The 24989-nt window shown below is 41.2% G+C and overlaps 1 protein-coding gene across 8 annotated transcripts in view; it reads right to left on the bottom strand.

The window, feature by feature from the left end:
* The window catches only part of SOX6 (SRY-box transcription factor 6), a 528984-nt gene that overhangs the window by 33985 nt on the left and 470010 nt on the right, over positions 1 to 24989 (bottom strand). For all 8 annotated transcript variants that reach the window (XM_080912300.1, XM_080912306.1, XM_080912305.1 and 5 more), the window contains exon 13: positions 6000 to 6108. In XM_080912300.1, coding sequence (XP_080768426.1) covers positions 6000 to 6108 — 109 coding nt within the window. The remainder of the gene's footprint in view (positions 1 to 5999; positions 6109 to 24989) is intronic.

The following is a 24989-nucleotide window of genomic DNA, read 5'->3' as shown; positions in this document are numbered from 1 at the left end:
GGGTGAACACAGGCTGTCTGCCTGGTGCTGTCCTGGTGCTGTAATGGACGTTACAGCACCGGCAGCCAAGAGAGCTGCTTTTATGCTTCTTCGCAGGTCTGAGATTAGCACGTGCTGTGAGCCACACTGTTGTCAGTAAACTTACAGTCCTATGTTTGTACAGAAACATAAAATGGCTTTCCTGTAGAAAGCAAAGATTTTTATTATCATCCCACTATTATCTGTCACTATGTTAGCATCAGACAGTGTGTCTCTTGGTTGTATTGCGTTAGCATGTTTGGTTTTCAAATTTGCTTTTTGGGATGCTGGCTTGATTTAGGAAAATTTCCAATCATTTCTGAAATGAACCTAAACACACCTCTGCCATTTTGTACAATGTCTATAGGTAAAGGGGAGTTCTTAGCACTGACAATTATAAAATCAAAGTGTCAATCAGCTCTGAAAAATGCTGATGGTGCCATACCTCCTGCAACTTCAAATTTGCTTTTGTCTTTAATAAATGATAAAACTATATTTGTGCCAAAGAATTGTTTGATTCATATAGCTCTTCTATGCACCTATATGGGTATACAAAACACCCAAAGTCTTAGGAACTTTCTCAGGCAACAGTGGGGTTTGAGGACAGTTTAAAATCTGCTGTGCATCAGCCTCCTGACTGACAGGTTAGGACTAATTGGGAGAGCACACTGCTCTCTAGGCAGCCACAGTAGGAATGGGGGTCCTCTAGTTCTTGAGGTGAAGGGAGAAGAGGAGTGTGGTATCTGGCATGATCCTTAGTTTACTTTTTTAGAATCCAGAAGTCAGTCTGGACCCTTTGTGTAGAAGTTAAAGGAAAACCAATATGCATTTAACAGAGAACTGAAAAAAATGGCAGTGAGCCTTTCAAGACCAAGTCAGTTTCTCATCACTCTGGAACATCTGGAACATTTCCTGGAGACCAGAGAAGGGACAGCTCAGCTGAAACTGCAGGGTCAGGTCCCCTCCTTTGTTCCAGATCTGAGGACCTGGTGTTGAAAGATATAGCACTATTACTCTGGTGGGCTTATGTCAGTGACCCTCACACTCCAAGGCACAAGTAGCCCTAGCATTTGAATGTCACCTCAGAATAGGTTACAGTGTCTTCTGCTACCTCCAATGACTCCTGTCTCATAGGAGCAAACCTCCCTCCCTGTAGGAGTGAGGATCCAGAGAAGGAAAGAGAAAGGACAACGTATCAGGGACTTCAGAGAATGACCCACAGGGAGGTGGGACTCCAAGAAAGAATATGCATGCTAACTGCCACATTTTGAAAGTGAAGGAAACCCTGCAGTCTTCTAGTTCCATAAACAGTGTGTTTAAGCTGATAGTAAATAAAACTGACCTAAGATAAAAGACCAGGAGGCAACTGCAGGTTCCAAAAGAAAGAAAGGGAGGAAGAGAAGATGGTGGTAGTGAGGAGCTATTTTAAGAAAGGTAACTTTGCTGAGATCCAGTTCACCAAGAAGCTACAGAAAGCTTCTGGGTGCCATAGACCTATCTAGGAAGTCTCTGTAATGGAAATGGCCATTCCTGTCAAACCCATGTGTGTGTCTAACACAGAGACAACAACACACTGGTACAATGCCAAAGCAAGTTTCAAAAATCAGCTAAAATCAGAACTAGTCCTTAAAGAATAACACACATTCTACCACTCCCCACATGAGAATGAGGGGTGGATCCTTCCAAGGCTAAGCCATCGTAACTAAAGGTGAAAATTTGAGAAAACTAAGATTTTTCTATGTAAAACATATTGCAAAGCAGTGTAAAACCACAGGTGTAAGAGGGAAAGGGAGGGAGGGAGGGAGGGAGGAAGGGGGGACAGAGGGAGAGAGGAGAGAAAAGAGAAAATAGGAAGGAGGGAGGAACTAGACTGAGATAGAGGAGGGGGAGGGAGGAAGGGAAGGGGAAGAGGAGGGAGAGAGCGTACAGGAAGCTCATCTGTGGAAGGTAACAAAAACTGCAGGTGTGCTGTTCTCATTGATAACCAGTAAAGCACAAGGAACATGCAAACTCACTTGAGCAAGTAACAGACATGAATCTTGGAAGGCATTGTTTTCTTATTTCTCTGAGAATGGAAACCTAAATGGACCGACTGAGCTTCATGTGATGTATCATTTTTCTCACCAGAAACAGATGCATGAGATTGGAAGGAACTTTGGACACAATCAAATCCAACATGCCTCCTTTAAAAGATAAAGATGTGTGTGCTGGGGTATCAGTCTCTCGTTGCCGGTCATTGAGCAAAAGAGCTTTAATCCAAACCTCCCAACAGCCAAGCCAGGTGCCTTTCTGTTACACAGCTTAACTTTGAAATCAGCAGGACTGGGGTAAGAAGGAACTCTGGCCTACAAAGAGCCGAGGAAGGGGAACACCACAGAGAGTCTAGGAACAGTTTAACAGCTGTTTGTCAGATTGTCATACAAGGTCTCAATCCCAACTAACCAAATCCTCCCATTCTTACATGTACTAAAGGAATGTTAAAATGTTGTGTGAACTCAATCCAAGTTAAATCTTCCTCAGCTTCTAAACATAACAGGGCCTTACCCAGGCTTCCTCAGTCCACAGCGCCAGTGAAGCCGAAGCTTTATAAATACCGTGGCGAACGAGAAATGCTGTCTTGTCACATCCAAGCCAGATAACAGCTGGACTTTAAAAATAAAATTTTGAAGGCATTTGCCTTTTATATTTCTAATTTCTGTTTGCCTTGCTTATGGTTTTGTCATTTGATTTTGATGAGTGGTTAATACACGTGCACAGCTGCCTTTTCGGGTGACCTTTGCCCTCTTGCTTCCATGCCCAGGGTGGGAAGCAGGCCTTCAAGCTGCTCCTAAGAAATGCCATCGTTTTCATGGATGGCAGGCACAGTCCTGGGAAGCATGACCAGGCAGGGCCTGTCTCCTGATTGACTTACTTTGGTACTTAAGGAGCCTCACAGGACGGAGGAGACAAGAAGGGCATAGCCCTTTGAGATGGCTGCTCCACAGGAGAGGGAGCTTGGAGACGATCATTTGTGGACTGAAGGAGGTAATCGCCCAAGCCAGAGGCATAGCTCACCTTTCAGCTCAGCCTATTTAAAGAGTTTGCCCTCTGGGTACTCGATAGAGAACCAAGAAGTATTACTCTTAAATTCCGGTTCCAGTGATGATAAAGTACCACTTTCGTACACACAGGTTTTTCTCTGGATCTTGTATTCTCTCACTAGACCATAAGCTCTACCTGCTGAAGGGCATTCCTACTTTAACTTGCCATAACTTATCCAGGGTCTAGTTCAGGGACTGGCACATGACAGGCACTGAGGAAATGTTGGCTGTTTTGTTGAACCATGGGCTTAGTGGGTGTGTAAATACACTTGGTTGTCGTTCCCTCGGCACCCCATCCCTTTTCTAATCTTCATGCTGAGGGGAGTATGAAGCAGAGCAGGGAGAATATTATGTCTCTGTAACTATTCTGACTTTAATATGAACTGTAACTCCAGCAGGATTTGCAATCAGTGCAGGCTTGGACAGATGCCAAGGACTAGCCTGGAGTCAGCAGAAGGCTGCTCCCTATCCCAGAAGTCCTCACAATGGCACTGCACGGCTGTCCGTATTAGTTCAGGTAACTCGACTCCATTCATGAACTCACAGTCCCCCAGAGGCACATGACATCTCAATGGCAACTCTGGGCAAGCTTCTGAAGGGAGGTTTTCACACGCTCCGTAAGCTCCTGGGCCACTACAGCCTGTCTACTGTTACCCTCATCAGCAGGCTGCTCCTTGTGCTGGGGTAACATGAGAAGTGATGTATGGCATGACTGGCTATATTTAGGGGAGAGGAAATGGGCCACACTGAGGACGGTCACAAGAAGTTTGCTCAGAAAACTGAAGACTACAGACATCTGACTATACAGAGGTTTTAGTTCTATCATTATTGGCATTGTACCTATAGCAAGTTATTTAAAATTTTCAGCCTCAGTCTTTTAATCTGTAAAATGGGAAAAATAAAACTAGCTAGGTGTTATGCAATATAGGTATTATTTGGGAGACTGAAGTAGGAAAATCATATGTTTAAGATCAGCCTGACCTATATAACAACAACAACAACAACAACAATAATAATAATAATAATAACAATAATCTTCCTCAAAGAGTATCTAACAATTATATGAGAAAAGGCTATAAAAATAACAGATCGTCTAACATAAGAACACTAGATAAATGTTTGCTAAAACATGAGAAAAAAGTAACTAGGAAAATGTATTTGAATTTAGACAATGTGCATACCGAGTGGAATTTCCACAACCCTTCTGTATATTTTTCTCTGCTGTTAAGGTTTGTATCTTTTTATAATGGTCAATAGTTCCATTCACACAATCACATCAAATTGATTAGCAGCATTACTGAGAGGCAACTCACTCTATGTATAGCTAATATATAGTTAAGAAATCAAATGGCAGTGCTGGCAGAGCAAGGGTCAGAAGACAGAGCTCTACAACTCTAGTACATAGCCCAGTGAACGGTTGGAACTCCCCAACGTGATGGAGATAGTTTAGCTCACTTTATAAAGCCCAAGACTTAGGCACTCTACAATATTCCTTCCAGGGGGATTGAGATGAGCCTGATCTCAAACACTTCTTTGTAGACCACCAGGCCAACTACCACGTCTGTGTTGCCATCAACCTATTAACCATGCCAACCATTTGGCTGGCTAGACAGAACATCTCAGCCCTTGCCAGTGAATGTCTTCTCATCTATGTGCCTATGACAATGTCAATGTGCCCTTATACACACTCTTCATGGGGGAAAGCAGATAGAGTCCTGAAGTCCGTTAATGTCTCACTTCCTGTTCATCTTCCCTTTCCTTCTCCCTGTCCCTCCCCCTCTCTCTCATACAAGCACACAAATTCATGTATATATCATTCAGAATGTCTGTTGACCCTTTGCACCCAAGACTACCCTCAAGAATTAGTATCTCCAACTGATACAAAAACGCATGCCTTCTGGAAACTCCAAAGCCTTGCTCCTGTCTGACACTACCATCTCTGTGTTCATACCCAGGATCTCCAAACTGCCTGGGGAGGTCTAGTTCAGCTGTTGCTAAGAACTATATTTGTGTGTTTTTAAGGGATTAGGGTCCTGAAAGAAACTCTGCCAGTACATGGGGAACTAGCGAGACTTTTCCCCCCAAGCTAAAAAAAGGATGTTCACTAGGATCTGAGATGGGTAAAGGATCCTGTTACTCTTAAGAGAGCAAATTAATCTTCCCTGACTGGCGGGATGGATTCTGCCAAAGAAACAGCTAACGGGAAAGCCAGTCCCCACTCTGTGATGACACAGTAAATAACCAGGCCACACTCCTGGCAAAGTGCTGACCTAACCTATAAATTGTACCAGTCCTCTGGGGAACGATTTCTGCTGACCGATGCTTGGTGCATTTAAGACAAACAAACAGGAAGCAGTGAGGATGGGAGAGGAGAACTGCAGGTAGACATCCTGAGAGGGAGGCTGCTCTCTCCAGATGCTAAACAGGCTTCAGCCACAGGTCCAGAGCTGGGTCTTTCCTAAGCAGTCAGAAGGTGACTGCTGAATCTGTCTGTCAGTCCCAAGTGGTTTGACTGTGCCTAGAAATTACTTGGTCTAATTTGTTTTTAAATTCTTCTTTACAAAGAAGATTTTTAAGAATTATGTTTCTTATTTTTCTTAGCAAGAATCCAGTGAAGTAGGTGATACACAGAGATCTGTTAAAGAGAATGTAGAATAATCTCTCACTAAAACTTTAAAATAACATCTTAAGGTGCTTGGATTGCTTGTGTTCAGTAATAGGGAATCCAGTAGTGTCTCAAAGCCCTCAACTATAATACACACTGAAGACCAACATTTCATTGTTGCTTAGAAAATCCAAATAGTGACTCCCAAGAACGGTGATAAGGATCTCAGGCCTAACTCACTCACCCTCATAACTGTGCAGAGCAGCAGAGAGCTAACCTATGGAAAAGCCACTCACCTTCGGCGTCCTCTGGCCGGGTGAGGTCGATGACACCCGGGCCCAGTTTTCCATCTTCACTCGACTTTCCTGTTAACTGGGAGCCCAGGTTCTCAAAGCGTGTTCTTTCCTAGGAGAAAGAACAATCAGAGGTCTGTTTTAGTTTTAGTTTTGAGTTGCAGTAGATGCTTGCTTCCTTCTAGTTTTTCTCTCCCCCAATGGGCACAGTATGGCCTTAGAAACATTATGTCCAACTCGCTCGGGCTCTGAGATAGCTGAAGGCTGAGTGTGTCGTTGATGACATGGTGATCTAGGGGTCTAGAAGGCTGAACCTAAACATGGGAGGCCATGACAGGAAATGTGCCAGAGATGTTTGCCTGTTCTGTTTCTTCTGTTGGATTTGCTTCTGGAATCTACAAGAAATGCAATGGAGAGAGGCCAGATGTGCAAAAACTCAAAATGTTCTAAAACTTACTACTTACTAAGCTGAATGGGAGAACAACCTTTCCATGTAGATGTTATGATTTTGATCAGTAAATCTAGATAAAGTACAAATTAGAACTCTGTGTACTAGGATTTGAATGTGTCAAAGTTGGTAGAGTACAATGGCATTGTTCCTTTGCTTGGAGCAAGTCTTCCAACTGTAAGTTCCTAGGAACTGAAGAATGCATGACTCATACCCAGAAACAAACAAACAAACAAACAAACAAACAAAAACCAGAAAACAAAACAAAAACTGGAAGGTTCAACACCCCTGCTTCTTTAGGAGAGAACCCCCAAAGCGGTTGCTTATTTACCAGTTTCTGTAAGAGCAGGAGTCTGGGCTAACACAATGGAAGAAGCCCTGCCCCTCTTAGAGCAGTGGCTGGGGCTCACTGGTCATCTTGGATGTAGTGGGATGATCCAGATAAACTGAGTACAACAACCCCATTCTCACCTCCTTCCCCACTTAGTCTCTAGACTCACACTTGGCTTTGTGTTATCCTTATGAATGAATGAAACCTTGTTGTTCATTACTATGAAATGATATTAAATGTCATGTCAGCTTGAATGTACAGACATGAAATAGCAGCTTGCAGCTCTGGGAATGGTTTCTGCATGTTATACTAATGCATTATGCAGCAGTGGAGTGCTGATTGCTGCTCAGTCTATTGTTCAATGACCTAGTTCTGCATTGAGCATGTTCTGCATCTGATGGAAACATGCCGAGTGTTCTGTTCTGTAAGATGTTTAGAAACTTGGAAATATTCTGAAGGAGCAAACATACAATTATTTGATAGAGGATGTGCCTCATTTGTACAGCCTCACTGCGTTTGTGCTTTCTAATATGATTATTTTTGAATATCATTATATTTCTATAATTAATTCCCATCAGTCAAATTGTTGCAGTAAATCTTCCAGTTCCCCTTCGTCAGAGACCACGTTGAAATCGTCGTTGGAAGAAGACACACGGCGTAAGCCCTGCTTTAATCGAGCACTGCTTCTAGGAAAGCTTTGCAACAAAACAGTCGCCCAGCTGCCACTTCTCCAACCACGGAATACAAACTCACTGGTTTCAACAGCAGCGCCTGGGGAAACCTCTGAACTGCGACGTGTATAAAAAGATAGACTGAAAATCAAAGCGAAAGTGAGTGTGGCTCCCTAATACCTTCTTGTGTGAAATCATGACTGCACGGGAAAAACTAACCCAAATGCAGTGCACAACACAGAGACTCCACAGCCACGAACTGTGGGAGCTTCGCCCGTGGGCAGGGAGGGGCGTGGGTAGGGAGGGGCGTGGGCAGGGAGGGGCGTGGGCAGGGAGGGGCGTGGGCAGGGAGGGACAGCTGCTCTCCTCAGCCCTCTTCTAGTTTTGCTTAGTACTTTGGGTTGTGGTGAGACAAAGGGAAACAGTGAAAATTGCTGGAAAGCCACCTTAGACCCTGGTTTTTTGACCCCACTGGCACATTTGCATGTGAATGTCCCTGTGATAGGCCCAGAGCCCTCCCTGCTCAGAAGAACTACCTTCCTGGCAGGTGGGGGCGGGACAATTTTCTCCTGCCTATCAACTCAAACCCACCTATCAATATGCATATTCCAGAGATCTTTCTAGTCACTCATTCTCTTTGATTTTCCTAGAAAATATTCTCAATTTAAAAAAAGTTCCTGAAAGAGTATCAGCCTTTTGACAGAGAAGGAGAAGAGGGAGCACATGCCATGCTTTGTAAAAGCCCCAAGACAACAAAGCTTACATGATGATAATATCTTTCCTTCCCTAAAAGTGAAGTGTGCTTGCAGTGCAGTAGTATCAGCTTGTTTTTAATCATACCAAAAAAAAAAAAAAAAAACTAGGACGTTTCACAACACATTCACAGTGTCTTTGAAGTCAGACAATTTTTCTGACTTCATTGAAAAGAAATTCTTTTGCAAAGACACTTTCCTGTAAAATATCAATATTTTGACAGAGTAGAAGACAAGGAGGAGCATCCCATGAAATACTGGTTAAATAGGCAGAAAATAAATCAATGATAAAAAAGTGTTAGGGGCAGTGGGTTGCATTTTCAATTTGATAATATTAAGCACCCTGTTTGAGATTAAAGCAGGGCCCTGCAAAGCCAAGCCCTTTCATATAAATTTCTACTCAGTCTCCCAGAAGATTTCCTTCTTTTCTTCAAAGAATAGCTCAGAATATTTATTTGCCAGCACAGAAGTCTAAGACAGGAGGGCCCAACGTCTACCAGTTAGGTCTGTGCAGCTGAGCTGAACACATCCCTTAAACACAGGACATGCATATGGGCGTGGGTAGGGCATGGAGATGCTCCAGTGTAAGAAGCTGTGTCTCTAGACACCAATGGGCTTGTGCCTGTATGGAACATAGACCATGGAGTGTATGTCATGCTTACATGGCAAATAACCCATGCCGACCATTTGAACCAGCTCTCCCTATGTACAAAGCCTTCCCTAGCTTCAAAGTAGGACAATTTAGGGATATGAGGAAAATTCCTCAGTGTAAACTTAACCCCATTCCCTACTCTTGAAATCTCCCTAGTCTTTATATTGATAATAGAATGCACATTCTCATGTTGCCCCATGAGCAGACACTCACGCATTGTCGGTCCCAAACACACAGGCAACGTGAAAGTTACTGGAAAAAATTAAAAGTCAGCTCTGCTGTGTTGTAGGGACTGTTGGCTCTCTAAGTGCTTTGAAATTATGATGTATGAGGTAGATGTTGCACATTAAATAAAGATATTTAAATGATAAAGCTCCCGTTAGTGAGAGCTGATGAATGTGAAATGTTATAAGCCACAAGATGGTAGCATCCATCATCCCCATATGCTATCAGAGTCGATGATGAGGTGGCTTCGGTGCTGACAGACAGACTCTGATTATTATCCCTTATTTCCAGAGTCACTGAACAAACCACTCAACTCCTCTGGCATTATTTTTAACTTTGCATTAAATTAGCAACTTTTCCCTGCCTACTGTGACAAGATTGATCAGTTATATCTTGGCACCAGTGGAGAGAGAATGAGTTTGGGGGTAAATAAAAGACCAGGGATTTGTTCTAGTTTAGGCAAGGAAGTCAGCTGCCTCTTCCTGGCAACAACCGTGAGACTGTGATCTGGGGAAGTCACAGAGATGAAACAGTAAGCGTACAATAATGGCTTTTCTTTGCACTTAGATAAAAGCTGAATTTTTGATGTGCACAGTATATTTTAATAAAATTTTATATACTGTGTTTTATACACTTATTGGCTATTCCATAATAATGTGTGTGCTCACAGTAAAATTGCTCTTAAATTTATGTGTGTTATTTATACGTTCCCACGTAACAATGCTTTTTGTTGTAAAAAATATTCTGTTTATTAATGTAACTTTACAACCACTGCATCCAAGATCCGTGGTAAATTAATGACATTTTTATTATTTTATAGTGTCATTAAATTTTTACTGATCACTCCATCAAACAGAGGCAGTAAAGGCCATAATGTAAACTGGGACACTTAGATCAGGCAGCAGGAAGACATTCCATGGAGTCTGAAGAAAACTGCTGGCAATAAATGATATTTATACCATCTTTAAGCATGTGAGACTACTTGGATAAGTTTGGCAAAACCGTTTCAGTAGTAGAGTGGATAGTGTACTTAAATAACAGTTTGCTTGCCAAAGAGACAAGCCACTTTCAAACCATATGCAGGATGATGGATTGTAGCTGTCCTCAGAAAACCAACATATGAAATGTAACTCTGTGCCTCACCTTACCTCTGGGTCAACAAGGGTGGCCAGCCTGTACTGTGCCTTGAGTCCTTTCAAGGCAGTCCCTTCCCTACAATCAGGAGGGAAAATGGCAAATGCTCAGAGAGCCTTTGTTAGTCACTTTACAAATGGATACATTTTATTCTAGAGCTGTCTAGACAATGGTGCCATGTACTTCACTCAGGAGGTATAAAAGAGAGGCACTTCACCTACCTTTATTCAAAAGCCCATTTGTACAGATTGAATGTGGTGTCACAAAGCAGACAGCCACGGGTTGGGGTGTTATTACCTATACTGTAGTTTTAAAAGGTGAAAAATAATTATCGGGTTATTTTTACATGTAAAATATGTGATAATTAGGATGCGCTCAGCACTGACTTTCTTAAATAAACTTAAATGTGTGTTATTAACTAATTGCCAAATATTCTACTTATGTATATATGAGACAGTAAATAGAAAATTCTGTGCCCATATAACTGTGGAATTAGTAGCACCAATCTTTTGCATGGGGAATCTGACATGATTCTTTTTTATGTAAATAAGAATTTTGTTGTTACATAGCCAAATGGGCATTTAAGTATTTAAAACGTTTTAAAACCTTTCAGATTTGCAATAAAAGTTAACACCATAGCTCGTCAATAATTTTTGTGCCATTCAAAAACACAGGTATTGCTGAAAAACTGTCTACCCTTGAAGTTTCAGCTATGTGTTGTTACTGAGCATTTACTGAAGTCTTTCCACCTTCATCCCAGTTCCAAGCTTCATTCTTTCCTAGACATTTGATTTCACTTTTATATTAGACTGGTGTTTCAATATGGGAGCACACCGTCCAGAAGTAAATCTAACAACTGCCCTTACCCAGCACCCCTCCTGACCTTCATTTACACCACCAGCACATTAGCTAATAGTTTCATTCTCACTTCCTTCTTAACTTTTGTCTACTCAACTACCTGGGCTGGCTGCTTTTTTTTTTTTTTTTTTTTTTTTTTTTTTTTTCCACAAAACTTTTTGTCCTCCCCTCAAAGACTTCTGGTCATCATTAGCATAGTGTAAGCAGACTGCCCTACAGCCTTTAGTGTCTGCCACAGCCTCCTAGCTGGTGCTGGCTGTGGCCACTGCCTTCTCTGGTCTACTGTTCCCACTGCCTCCTCAACTTACAAAATTCCAAGTGTCTAGGTCAGAAACCTCTATCACTCCTATTTGCCACTGCATTTTGGTCAAACCCTGGCTTGCAAGGTACTTCATTCACTACTGCCCACATACCCTTGCAAATCCAAATATTGAAGAAAAAAAAAATCTCCCACCAGGCATCTTCTGCTAGGGATGAACAGTGGCTCATCCTCGGACAACACCATAATCCTGCCTTCCTCATAGCCTCTGGGACATGCTTCTTCTCTGCCTTCCTGCCAAGTTCTATTCATATTGAAAAACCCACATTTTCTCTGATTTCTATATCCTGTCTAATCAACTCATTTTCCATTATGTCCAAATTCTAAGTTTTGACTACATAATTAGCCCCTGGTTTTCATCCTAATATGTTCAACAATGAGGGTTTGGTTCATATACATTGCTGAATCTCTACCATCAAGATCAAAGGATTTTACAAGTCTGGGATTCTATCTTAGGCCTTGCTATAGATTTGACATAGCAGCTCATATCTGTGTCCACAAGAACCCGTGGTCTCATAAGGCCACAAACAGGGAAGTGGCTAGAAGGAGTAAGAACCAGCTTTTCAACATTCAAGTTTGTGGCTGAGATATTAGACTCCACACACTTTCTATGTGCTGATCCGAGCTCCGTGAAGAAAAGCATCTAAACAAACAAAGCCTGACAGGAACCTTAAATATTTGTGAAGGAGGAAGATAAGGAGTTTTTAAAGAAAACAGAAAACTGTATTTGATTAAATAGCTTAATATAAATCTAACTTGGACTTTCTACAAGTAAATACAGACACCTTTGTAAACTCTTTGTCAAATACTGGCAACAGAAGATATTTCCTACCAAAGATATTTGGCTTAAAGCAGTATGTATTTCAAAATCAAGCTTTATTTTATTTTGTTTTTTTAATCAAGAATACAATATAAAGTGATTCTCTGGCCCATTATGGCCTGCCCTGGACATATCAGTCTGTGATGTGATTCTCAGAAGACATTCTCAACCACACACACGCAGTCCTATGATTGACTTTCCATATATACCCTATCATTTTTTTAAAATATCCTATAGTTTACATTTAGTAATTTAATGATCAAAAATATGTTTGGAGCTGGAGAAAATGGCTCAGTGAGTATGAACACTTAGTGATCTTGCAGAGGATTTGAGTTTGCTTTCCAGCACCCATATAAGCAGCTCAAAACCTCCAGTCCCAGGGATCTGACATCCTCTGGCTTCTGTGGGCACCTGCACTCGAATGGTACAACTCAAACACTCACACACTCACACAGGCACAGGCACAGGCGCGCGCGCGCACACACACACACACACACACACACACACAAGATAAATAAATAAAATGTAGGTTTGACATGTTAAAAGGTGATTTTCTAGAGGACAAAGCCTTACAAGCACTGAATTCACCTTTACAGGGATACTTTGATGCTTCCAGTATTGATGATAATTAAGCAACTGACTGGGAGAAATAAAGCTCATTATTAAACTCTATAGTCCAGTAATGTTTTGTTAGCTAACATCTTTAATTTATCTAGTTCCTAATGAATCCATAACAGAAATATTGTGCTAGTACTCATGAATGAATTAACCTCTTAGTTTTCTGACTGTGTTTGCCTAAGAGCACAGAGACACTATTGGAGGCAAAGAAGGAAGAGGGCACATGCTGACCAACTTGTTAGAACAGAACTCTCTCCAATGGGAATTTCCACCAAGCTGACCAGTACATTGCCCTCTGTCCTCTCATTTCTATAGAGGAATTAAAGTGAAATTAACACGACTTTGCTTAAGTGCTCAGCTTTCCATCTTTTATTAGGAATAGACATGTATTAGCAAAGAATGCTAACAGTAGACTGCTAAGTGGTGTAAGAGGACTGTTTGGGAAGAGATGAGATTGTGGGGAAAACTGCTCATGCAAAGTCTCAACATAGAGTTAGAGTAAGGTATATTTCCCATTTCCCAGAAGGAACCCAGTCCTGGTTAGAAGAACATTCTATTGTTCAAATGATTTACACACCTTAATTTACATTAATCTCTCTTTCAATTATTAAACATATCTACATATAAATAATTATAATATATTTAATTGCTTTTGTAAAACTTCTGAAAAATAATTTTATTTTGTTTAAAAAGTAAAACTAAAATAGAAGAAAGGGAGGTTATTTTAGCAGGATTTAGCCATTGGGGTGCCTCATCGGATGTAAAGTCAATAGGGCAGACATTGCACCTTTTGAGCTGAGGAGCTACAGGAACAGACCCTTAAGCCAGCCATAATAGGTATTTTGTGTGGTCTTGGTGACAGAAGAAAAAGGAGTGTAAAAAGAAGTCAACAAAAGATCTCGTCAAGAAGAAATGCTTTAGCTGACCTAATTATATTGCCATCCAGGAAGAGAAGGGCATTTTAGGAAAAAGTATAATAATTGGGAGTCCAAAGAACCTTGGGATTCTACATTCTGAAAACTCAAAGAAGCTGAACAGCATCCAAACAGAAAATCCAAACTGAGTGGGAGATGGAGCTGATCAGGGAGCGAGTTACAGCACAGAAGGTCAGGCAAGCCATCCAGATGCCTGCTCTTCACCATGCCGGTGGCAAGAACCTTGGAGTGCTTAAAAATGGAAGTAAGATCTGGCTTCCACATGCTTTCCGGGAATAAGACTTAAATTTAGTTCTAAGTTGCTTAGTCAAGGCAACAGGAATGCATCTCTACTGTGTAGGTCAACTATTGATGCAGTTTAGATGAGGATGTTGTTAATATTTAGCTTAGAATATTTATTGATAATGTTTTTAACTGTTACAATGTTTTAATAACTTATGTTCCTTTCTTTTCTTCTTTTTCTTTCTGCAAAGCATTCACATACATAATATCTCATGTACTCAGTTATCTGACAGGTTGTTTTGCTAATCTAACCCCAGCTCGGTCTCTGTTTTTTGGGAAAGCACTCACACATACAACCTTTTTTTTAATCTCTGCAATTCCATGGCACCAGCATTTTCTTACCCATTTTATTGATTGGGAAGTGACACATGGTAATCAAATTTTAGAGTTATGATTCTAAATTTACTTCACTGCAGACACCTACCTGCATCTCAGTTTAATAGTTAAATATAAAGATATTCTTACACACCACCACTGGTTTCCAAGGACAGCCATGGTTGTAGCTCAACCAGATGTGGTCCTTATAGTCGGCATCACTACATTCTGATGACTGTATACTAAGAAGGAATTTGGACACAAGTGTGTTTACACTGAAGAAAGAGCGTGTGAGGGCAAGAGTGGCAGATATAGAAGCCAAGGATAGAGGCCTCAGAAAAAAGACAGCCCTGTTGACATCTTGACCTAGAATTTTCTAAGATGAAAAAAAAAAAAACTAAGTTGTTTGAACCATCCAGTCTGAGGTGGTTGTGATACATAACAAACTATTAGAATGGTAGCTTTTGCATCTTACCTCACAAAAGCTTTCTTGTCACTGGGTAGTTTATCATATAATCAAAAAGCAAATTGTAGAGAGGTCATCAGCCTCAGCAACAATTCTTCCAAAGCATTTGCAATCAGAACTGAGGAGCAGTTCTGTGTTGATAATTCTATTATCTCTCCATCTGCCTGTCCTTTGTCACCCAATTACCACCTATCTACCTGCCTTTCTATAGTCTGGCTATCTACCATGTATCTGTCAATCATCTACCTATCACTGTCAGCCATCTACCTACCTATATACCTTGCCTACCTATAACTATTTATGAATAATTCTTCAAAGAAGAATATTTCCCTTTAGAGAGAAGGAAGGTTTATACTGACTCATCAAAACATCAAAACCTACAAGATTCAAACTTGAAAAAAAAAGAATTATAGTCAATAAGGGTGACATGAGCTATTCAGATTTCTTCTTCGGGTGCTTGGTTGTTGTTTTTAATCCCTGGACCATAGGTTCCCTGGGAAGAGTACGTGTATCATGTCTCCCTCTGCCTCAATAGTACTGCCCTGCAAGCAGAGAAGCACCATGTAGCACATGCCTGCTGAAATGAATGGTCAGCAGAGTGTCTTGGGGATATGTTTTATGGGGCTTTCAAAGACATTCTCAAATGATGTATAAGCTTTCCCGAGGATTGTGAAGGGTCACCAAGCCAGAAAAATTCTGGCTCTACTGTCCTGGCAACAACAGCATTCCATGCATCTCCTACAACATGCTTAGATTCATGTCATCGACTGTCACATGACAAGTGACTTGGTACCATTATTTCTAAAGAACAGGAGACCAAGTTAGCCTTGGGAGCCGTTGAATGCAATTATGTTTCTCTGGGTGATGGTGCTGACTGACATCCTAGAGCCAAACGCTTTCTGTTTCATTCATATGGTTTTAATATGGTTTTAACCAATTGCACGGTTATTTATAAGTTTGCAACTCCCAAGTAGACTTATAAAGCACCCAGATTTAAGCAGATCCAGTTGTGTGGTAGCCAGAGTCCTGCTTATATGTGGTTTCAACTTTTCATTCCTGCATAGAGGCATGTGGCAGATTTGTTTCTGAATATTCTCTGATTATTTGGTAACAAGTTCACAAAAGGTTCCATTGTAAAATTACAGGAGCTCCTTTAGGAACTAACACATGATTTAAAAACAGGGAATTCTATCTAACTTAAACCATCAATAAGACTCTGTTAGTCTGACATTCCCCATATGAGCAAAGGACATCAAAATAAAACTAATGGCCAGCTAGTAAATGTCTTTGTCCAAAATGGTATTTTGGGGATTGTACAAATTTGATTTCAGATATCTATGTAATTTACTGTGTATATTGCTCAACATTATTTGTGGCAACACAGGTACAATTTATTCAAGCTAAAGACATCAGAACTATACAAGAATGAGTATTTTCTTCAAAATTATGCACTGTACTTCAGTTTTAGCAGGCCAACTGATAATTTTGAAGATGTTTCCCCCCACAGAACTATAAACACACACAAAAATGCAAACGTGTAAGGCATTACCACATTGTATCTGTTTTAATTTATGAGCTGTATAAATATATCATATCCCCTAAGAGGTTTTCCTGTAATTTAAAGAAAATGTGTGTGCTGCAAAAATGGCATATGTTTTTAAGAGAAAAAGAGAGGCATGGGGAAGCTGTCATTCCAGAAGGAAACAGGAAGACCTCTTCACTCAGAGAGCTCTGAGGCCAGAGAGGCTAGGAGGCTTGTTTGAAGCCCTGCAGCCCCTACCCACAAAGCCAATGCCCTCCCGTGACCCCTGTGGCCTCTAGGTTCTCAGCCTCCTGCTTCTTCCAACCTGGCTGCTCTGTGCCAATGGTGCTAGCCTTTTACTTCATCTGTTGAATCAAGGAGCTAGCTCATCTCTGCAGATTCTTACAGCTCTGAAACTTTCTGGCCCAATAATACTCACCTCCCTGCCTCTCCTAGACCTCCAGTACACACTGCAAAATCATGTCACCGTGTCACAAAATTTCTTAGTAATTATTCATATTCTCAAGGGATGCGCTCAAAATTAATCCCTTTGTCAAACAAGCCTACCAAGATGTGCTCATTTTTGGTCCCAAAGTGTCTGCTGCTTCGGAAACTCTTTGGCCACCACAGGCAATGGAAGGTGGAGGGAAAAGCAAAGGAAGGAGGCGATGAATGTCAGAGGGAAGTCATTTTCATCTAATTGGCTTTAAATCTGCCTGTCTCCAGGCTGGTGTCCACTGGGGGTGGGGGAGGCAGCAGGACACTGGATACTGCACATCCATCCCACCTGCAAGCTTTAACAGAACGGGGTTTAACTGAACGGCTGCTACTCTCTTTCAAAGGAAGATCTCATGTACCTAACTACAGCCTTCTCCTAGATAGAAAGAAGCACCATAGAGCCAAAGGACACCACAAATAAAACTACCATAAGAATTACAAAAAAACGCTATGAATTACATCTGATTAGAAAAGGAGCTTTCTTTGAGTAAAAATAAGACTTAGGAACTACTCTCTCACTCGGTAGTAATGTTAATAGGCATTTACGAGGAGAAGAAAATATTTAGGAACCTTGTTGAAAATGGTACTCCAATATGGCATGTCACAAAAGACAAAAGAAAGTATCCAGCTGTGGCGATATGTGTTAATTGTATGGCATTCCAAAGATGTGGGGGAACTGGCATCAATTACAGTATAATTACCATTACTCCCAACAGAGTTAACATGTACTTACTACAAAGTAACACACGATTAACTGGTGTCACTGCAGACTAAATAAGATACAAATTAAAAATTTCCAAATGGGGTCACAATACTCTTCTAAAAAAATAAAAATATGCCTGAAATATAAGAGTACATTAAACAAGTTGTCCCTGACACCATCACACACAGCCTTTTCACATAGTTACTTCAAAGGAGGGATATTCAAGAGATTCAAGTAAGGACACTCTATTTTTAGGTATTACATTAAAAAACTGCACAAAGACAGAAATGCATATATTAACAAAGACTTTAAATTTCTTAATGTAAATCTATTTCAAATAAAATTAGAGTTTTCTCACTTTTTTCAATCCCTGGGAATTGAACAATCCTTCTTTGAAATCAAATTCAAGAGGATTACCAGGTTTTACTGATGGCCAATATATTTTGTTTTACTTAATCAACGCATGTCAGGAGGTTGCCTTAGTAGGGCTGCAGAGGCACACAGAAATGAGTAAGGATGAGTCCAGGAGATGTGGGGAAGCTTACACAGGCTAACAGGCTATTTGCTGTGTGTGGCAGTAAATCCTGTCAATTCCTCATCAGGAGGTGATTGGAAGGCAGGAAGAATGGTCCAGCTCAGTCCATAGGAGTTTCTTGTTGGGATGTCTCAAGTCAGCAAAACAACGTAAACTAAACAGCACAGCTAGCTTTCATTGGGAGGGAGCTTTGAAGAGGACAGAGGCAAAGGAGCTGTCTTTAAAAGACAGCTACAGTGTGTCTGCTGTCTCCTTTTCAAACATCTGGGCTTCGGACGGAATTCCTGTGTAAGCGTTCTTCAGAAATACTGCCCAGGACTGTAGAAAGCTGATGGCTTTGTAACAGACTTCCAGGATAAAACCGTTGCTACAGTCCTAAATAATCTGAGTGGAAACTGCCACGGGACTGTCATCTTCTCGTTAGCATGCTAAGAATAAACTTCGTCAATAACATGTTAATTAGTGGAGCAGACAATATTTTATTAGCAAGTTGTGTTTTGCATATTTTTGAACTTTTTTTTTCTTTTAATTTCCCATGCCTGGCTTTTCTTTCTTCCATTCCCCCCTCTGTGGTAGCTAATGCCTGCTTGAGATTAAGTGGCTAGGCACATTTGTAAAAGGCTGCGGATCTCCTTTGAAAATTACATAAGCATATGTACAGATCCACAAAGCTTGGGGCAATTCATTCTCCCTGAAGTCAAAATTTTCCTCTTCTTACTGAATGTGAAGCCTAGGAATAGACATTTATCCTTGTTCCTCCTTCTGTAATTTACTCTACTAGATTTCCGACCATTTGTAAGACACCAAGGAAACCCAGTCTGGCCCAGGGGTGATGTGGGGCGGTGATGGCTGGGTGAGGATCCCAGGCCACGTCCTCTTTTTTCCCAGTGCTGCTGCATTCCTCTGACTATTGCAGTCTCAAAAAATGTGTTGATCACTGTGTGTGTCAGGCAACTCCACCAAACTGGAGAAGCTAGTATCCCAGCCAGTGTACGTTGTACATGAGATGCAAATGAGCTGGAGGCTCTCTGTGTATCTGCAGTTTGTCACCAGAGAGCCCACAGAGAGAGGTATGCTAGGAATTGCTGTCCCATCCTCTGTGTGAACAAATGCCAAAGTAGATAAAAATAAAGACCACCTGATCTTGGCAACTGATTCTGATTGACACAAGCTTGAAATATTTTCAATTCAAAGTATAGTCTGTGTGGACTATTTTATTTATTGTCATTATATTAGGTGTGGGGGAGGTAGGGGGAGGCTGTCATCTCCACATTCAAAAATGAAAGAGTGAAATGCTTTACATTGTAGCTGAGACAATGAAGTCCAGAACTGCACCAACTTTGTTTATTAGTAAGTCAAATGTCAGTCTTCAGAATTATGTTTCAACAATTTAAACACCAAGATAATAGCAGCATTGGAATGGAATTTAATTCAGTTCATAAATTTGAGTTCCAATTGATCATCCAGGGTCAGACTCTAAACAGTAAAGTGCTTTAAAATGTGGGATTTTAATTCCTTTAAAAATCAAGTGTTTCTATATATTTGGACAACTTTTTCTGCAAAGTTAGGAAAGGTGCTAACAGTGGGAACAGGAGCTGACTCTGACTCTGGTGCCTGTCTTTGGATCCCTTTTTCCTAACTGGGCTGCCAAGTCTAGGCTCAATAGAGAAAGTGTGCCTAGACCTACCACCCACAATGTGATAGGCTGAGGCAGGTCAAAAAACATGGGAGGCTTCCCCTTCTCTCAAGAGAAAGGGGGGGCAGAGGAAAGTGAGAGAGAGGGACTGAGAGAAAAGGAGTGAGGGGACACTTCGATGGAGATATAAAGTAAATGAATAAGGTAATTAATAGAAAACATTTTAAATGTATTACTTCCAACTTTAAAAAAGAGGCTGGGGGTTTGGGAGTGGAGGGGAAAAGGTGCTTTATCCATGGTCCATGTAAACTGTTTTCTAAATGAAACAAGAGCGACTCTTCTGAGAACTTGAGAACCAAACTCTCAGTGACCAAGCACACATGTCTCATCCACTCTGCCTAGTCCACGAGAGACCTGAAAGCCAGCAGGGGCGAAGACATCTTTCACTCAATCCCAAGACTGTCAAGGAAACAACAACAACAATAAATCCAACTTCCAATGTGGATAGTATAATTAGCAGAGGTTCTAAATGTTTGCAGAATTTTTAACTGTAATTTCACACCAACTAATGACCTAAGAAGACTACGAGAATAACGGTTACCCAAACTATTGAAGTTTTAAGAATAGAATTTCTTTTTATTTTGTTTGAATTTTTTATTTTTGAGACAAGTCTCACTATGTAGCCCTGCTGGCCTCAAACTTGCTGTGTAGATCAGACTGGCCTCAAACTTGCAGTGATTCTCCTGCCTCTGCCTTGTAGGTGCTAGGATTAAAGGTATGCATGCTACATGCCTAAAATTTAACTCTTATAAAACTTTCTTGTCCTATGTAATCCAAAGAAAAGCAAAAAAAAAAAAAAAAAAAAAAAAAAAAAAAAAAAAAAGGACTAAATCTGTTTTCTGTTTTTAACCAATTAAATAAACTCATATTTAAATTTGTATTGATTATAACAGTCAATTTAAATAAATGAGGTGATAGCCAAAAAAGTAGCAAGTTGATTGAAGTTGATTGATTAATTAAAATAAACACAACCAAGCAAGTTAAGAAATGCCATTCAAACAAGATTTGTGAGCTTGTTCTCCTGTGGGTGCTAGGAACCATGGACAGACTATTAGAGGGCTGAGACCTAAAGGAACAAGCCTGAAAATAATAAATCTATTTAGGAGCTGTCTGGTTTAAAATTGTAGCCTTCCTCCAAAGAACAGTCAGGATGCCTGTGTGCTTTCTTAGCTAACATTTAGGTCTCACTTACTGCTCCAAAGATGGGGGAGGGTTATCTAAACAACAGAGACATTGGGCACAACAGATCTGATTTACTCGAAATGGACTGTATTTCCTCTCCATAGCCTCTCCTTGCCACCACCACCCACAAAGATCATAAACAAAAAATTACTTTATTTATAGAAAACCAGAGAGGACACACTGCTTATTTATGCACCAGCTTAAGGCTGCCAAGCTCATTCCATCCCAAGGAGGCTGCAGGCAAGAAGCCTAGAGTATGGCCATAGTTCCCTTTTAAGTGGAAGCCACTGCTTCACTTTCCAGGGCCCCTCATAGACATCAAAGCCCCCTACTTAAGCCATGGTGACACCAAACACACCATTAAGCCCTCTGCCTACAAACTTATTGGAAGCCATATCTACCTGTGCTTCAGATCTCTCTGAGGGATGTTCAGTATCTGGAGCTTTGCCTGAGGCCCCTAGAGAACAGGACTCATGCCTTACCACCTAGTCTCAACCCCTTTTGCCATTCTGCATGGCTTCCTTTACAAGAATTCACTTAGTTGTAGACATAGCTCAGGCCATTTGGAAGATACCGCCCATGTCAGCTTCCAAAGCTCTACAACTCAGCACCCACTTTGTCAATTTAAATTCCTGAAGCTTCTCAAGGCCAAGACTTCATGTCCTTAGCATTTAAATAAAGGAAACAACCCTTAGATTCTTCAAAAATCTGCACCCCTCCACACACACACCCATACTGTGCTACCTCATCCTTTGCGGTTTGGGAGTATCTTTCACAGGATGCACATCCTTGAGCTCCCACGTGTGTGTGTGTTGCTACAAAAGACACAGACTGTACACGGAGACATGTTCATTTCATATGGTAATCCCTCACCAGAACAATCTAGAACTGCCAATTGCCTCTTACCACTGTAAGAGTTTGGAGAAAAATCACCAGTAGTCAGACACTGCACCCTAACTGCAGTAAGGTTAAGATTGTGGTAGGAGTAAAGAAGGAGGGAGAGGTGGGAAGATGAGGAGAAGACAGGATAAGGAGAAGGGTAACAGAGGGCATAGGGAGAAGACCATAGAAAAAAGAATACATCCTCATGCACATGATGAGGCAGAGACAGAGCAGGCACAGGCAACACCTCACCCACCACAACCAGCAGTGAGGCAGAGCAAGTAGGGATCCTGACTGCAAAGGCCCCTGAAGCCCAGCAAGAGGTAAGCTTCTACAAGGTCAGAGGTAAGCTTCTACAAGGTCAGAGGTAAGCTTCTACAAGGTCAGAGGTAAGCTTCTACAAGGTCAGAGGTAAGCTTCTACAAGGTCAGAGGTAAGCTTCTACAAGGTCAGAGGTAAGCTTCTACAAGGTCAGAGGTAAGCTTCTACAAGGTCAGTATTCCCTGGAGAACAACACAGGCACAGACACATGGAGACCCCTGAAAGGAAAATACAGCTTCAGTGGGGCAGAGGAACAGTGCAGTTCTAGTCCCATTTATGTTCATAAATGCATAGCTAATGACCACAGATTTTAGATTCAGGGTCAGGGAAGGGCATGGAGATGATTAGGACAAGGGTTACTAAAGCAGTAAGCCACAGTGGGGCTAGGAAGGCACGGGCCACAGGGGAAGTGGTTGGTCCTCAGTTTTTCTCTTGGGAGAGAACGGCAGCAAATCAGGGCTTTGCAAGGGCTTTCCTGACAGGAGTGAGACTCCTGCCCTAGACAACTTATTAGTCATAAATGCCCACAACCCATGCCAATTACTTCAGCTTTTCTTTTCTGTTTATAGCCACACATGTCTAACTTTCTCTTCCTGGGAAGGAATAACTTATCAGTTGTTTGTCTGAAAGTTTATCTGAGGAAATACTCTTTACCTCAGTCACTGTTACCCTCCCTTCTTGTCTGTCTCCATTTCCCCTGTGCTCAAACATGGCCAATCACTTACTCTCTCCCAGATAGTCAAGATTGTCACCAGAACCTCATACCTTGCTATACCCTATCTTGGAGCCTGGTCCTCATTATTGCCCATGAGAAGATAAATGCCCATGTGCTGGTGTATCTACACTTGGGGGCCTCATCTGGATGTTTCTTTGAGTCTTTCTAGGACACACTGCCCATCAGATGAGAGATGCTTCCTGCACACCTTTCTGCAATGCTCTAGTGCTGGAAACCATGAGGCAGGCAGGCAGATTCACTCACCCACCTAACCCCACACAGACTGTTCTTCATTCTTGCCTATGGCCGTGTATATTTCTCATCTCTGCCTACCCAGTGAATAAACAAAGGCACTTGAAAGTAACAGGCCAAGGTGTAAGGCCACATGGTTGAGGTGAAAGGACCATTCATTAGACCAGAGCAGAGACTCTAACCACACTGGGACTTATTTAAAGATGTTTTGTTCCTTCTTACACTGATGAATTTAGCCTAGCCCTGATGATATTGTGTTGTGGCAGCTACATCAGTGGTCTAGAATACAAAAGACTAAATCTGCTTCTAAACTCATCTGCAGACAGGTTACCTATTTGTATAGGACTTCCTACTTGTAAAAGGACAAAGAGGCCCTTCCCCTTTGTTTATGGTAGGGGTCAAACCCAGGGTCTCATACATGCCATGCAAGTCTACCACTGAGCTTCAACCCCTAACCCTAGGAAGTTCCTGATAGGCCAATATGACTTTTCAAACCATGAATTCATAAAATTATTTCTTTAAATTTGTTTCTGTTCTAGAGGTAGAGAAACTGAGATTGATTTAAATGTTGATAGCTTACTATCAACATATAGAATAGAACCCCAAACTTAAGATTTCTCTTTTTCATATAATACAGGTTGATTCTCCATAATATAACAAATTCAAATGATCTTTGGTAGGAGTTCCTGGGACTGGCAGCCAAAAAGATATGTGAGGTCGGACTAGTTAGTGGACAGTGGATGTCATAAGATATTCTTTGTGTTTCTTCAAAGCCAGTGCTGTTGACTTCATTTATAAAAAGACATAAAGGGCAAATCAGGGTTGTACCAAAAATAAAATCAAGCATTTCTCTCCATAGCAGGAAGACAGTACTTTGGAAAATTCTAATCTTAGTTGCAAATGTCAAGATTACAAACTGGATCGTAGCTAAAAGTGAACCTCTGCCAAAGTGTTCCTGAAGGTACATTTGGGACAACCAGATTTAAGACAAAGCTGAAAGGGGAGCCAGGAAGGAAATAAGTTCACATCTATTGTAGAATTCTTACATACACTCTACAGAGGCAGAACTGAGACCCACCACCCGAAAATAAAAACAATCAAACATAGCAACAGTCACCACCAACAAAAGAGAGTTGAACAGAATCAGAGATAAACACAGATAGACATACATATTCCTTGGTAAAACAGCCTCACATGTATATCCAAGGTCAACACACACACACACACACACACACACACACACACACACACACACACACACACACACACAAGACACAGAGAAACAGAGAGATAGCGAGGGAGAGGAAGAGGAAGAGAGAAAAAGATTGACTGACATCAGGGTTTACTAGGACACATGGCAGAGACAGTGTGAGAGATGATGAATTATGTCTGCTACAATCGAAATTATGTTGGCTATGAAACCATGAGTGTGAACAGCTTCACTTTCCTTGCTCCCTGTTTGCAGATCAGCTAATGATTTCAGCTCCTGGAACCTCATCTTCACCTAAAAAGTGGAGTGACGGAAAGTTATCTGTAAGGAGGGCTGTGAGGGCCAACGGTAGTCGACAAAAAAAAAATATGCCTTGAAGAGAGGACACAGACATCCTCATATTCTCAAAACTGCAGAGGAGTCTCCTCTGGTAAAGAAAAAGGGCTAGTGTTACCTACCTGGCTATTACCAGAAAAGCTTTTGTAAATCTTTAACAAGCATGAGCTAGAAAAAACCAAAATGTCATATAAAATTGGTGTAAAAAATGTTATTGGCATCAACTTAAATCATTTCATATGCTTCTAAGTGATTATCATAAGCATGCCTAGAAAAGATGTGTATTCTGGCCTTTAACTCTGATAAGTTATTATA

Source organism: Micromys minutus (assembly GCF_963924665.1).
Source record: "Micromys minutus genome assembly, chromosome: 2".
NCBI classification, from domain to species: domain Eukaryota; kingdom Metazoa; phylum Chordata; class Mammalia; order Rodentia; family Muridae; genus Micromys; species Micromys minutus.
This window is presented reverse-complemented; position numbering and strand designations above follow the sequence as displayed.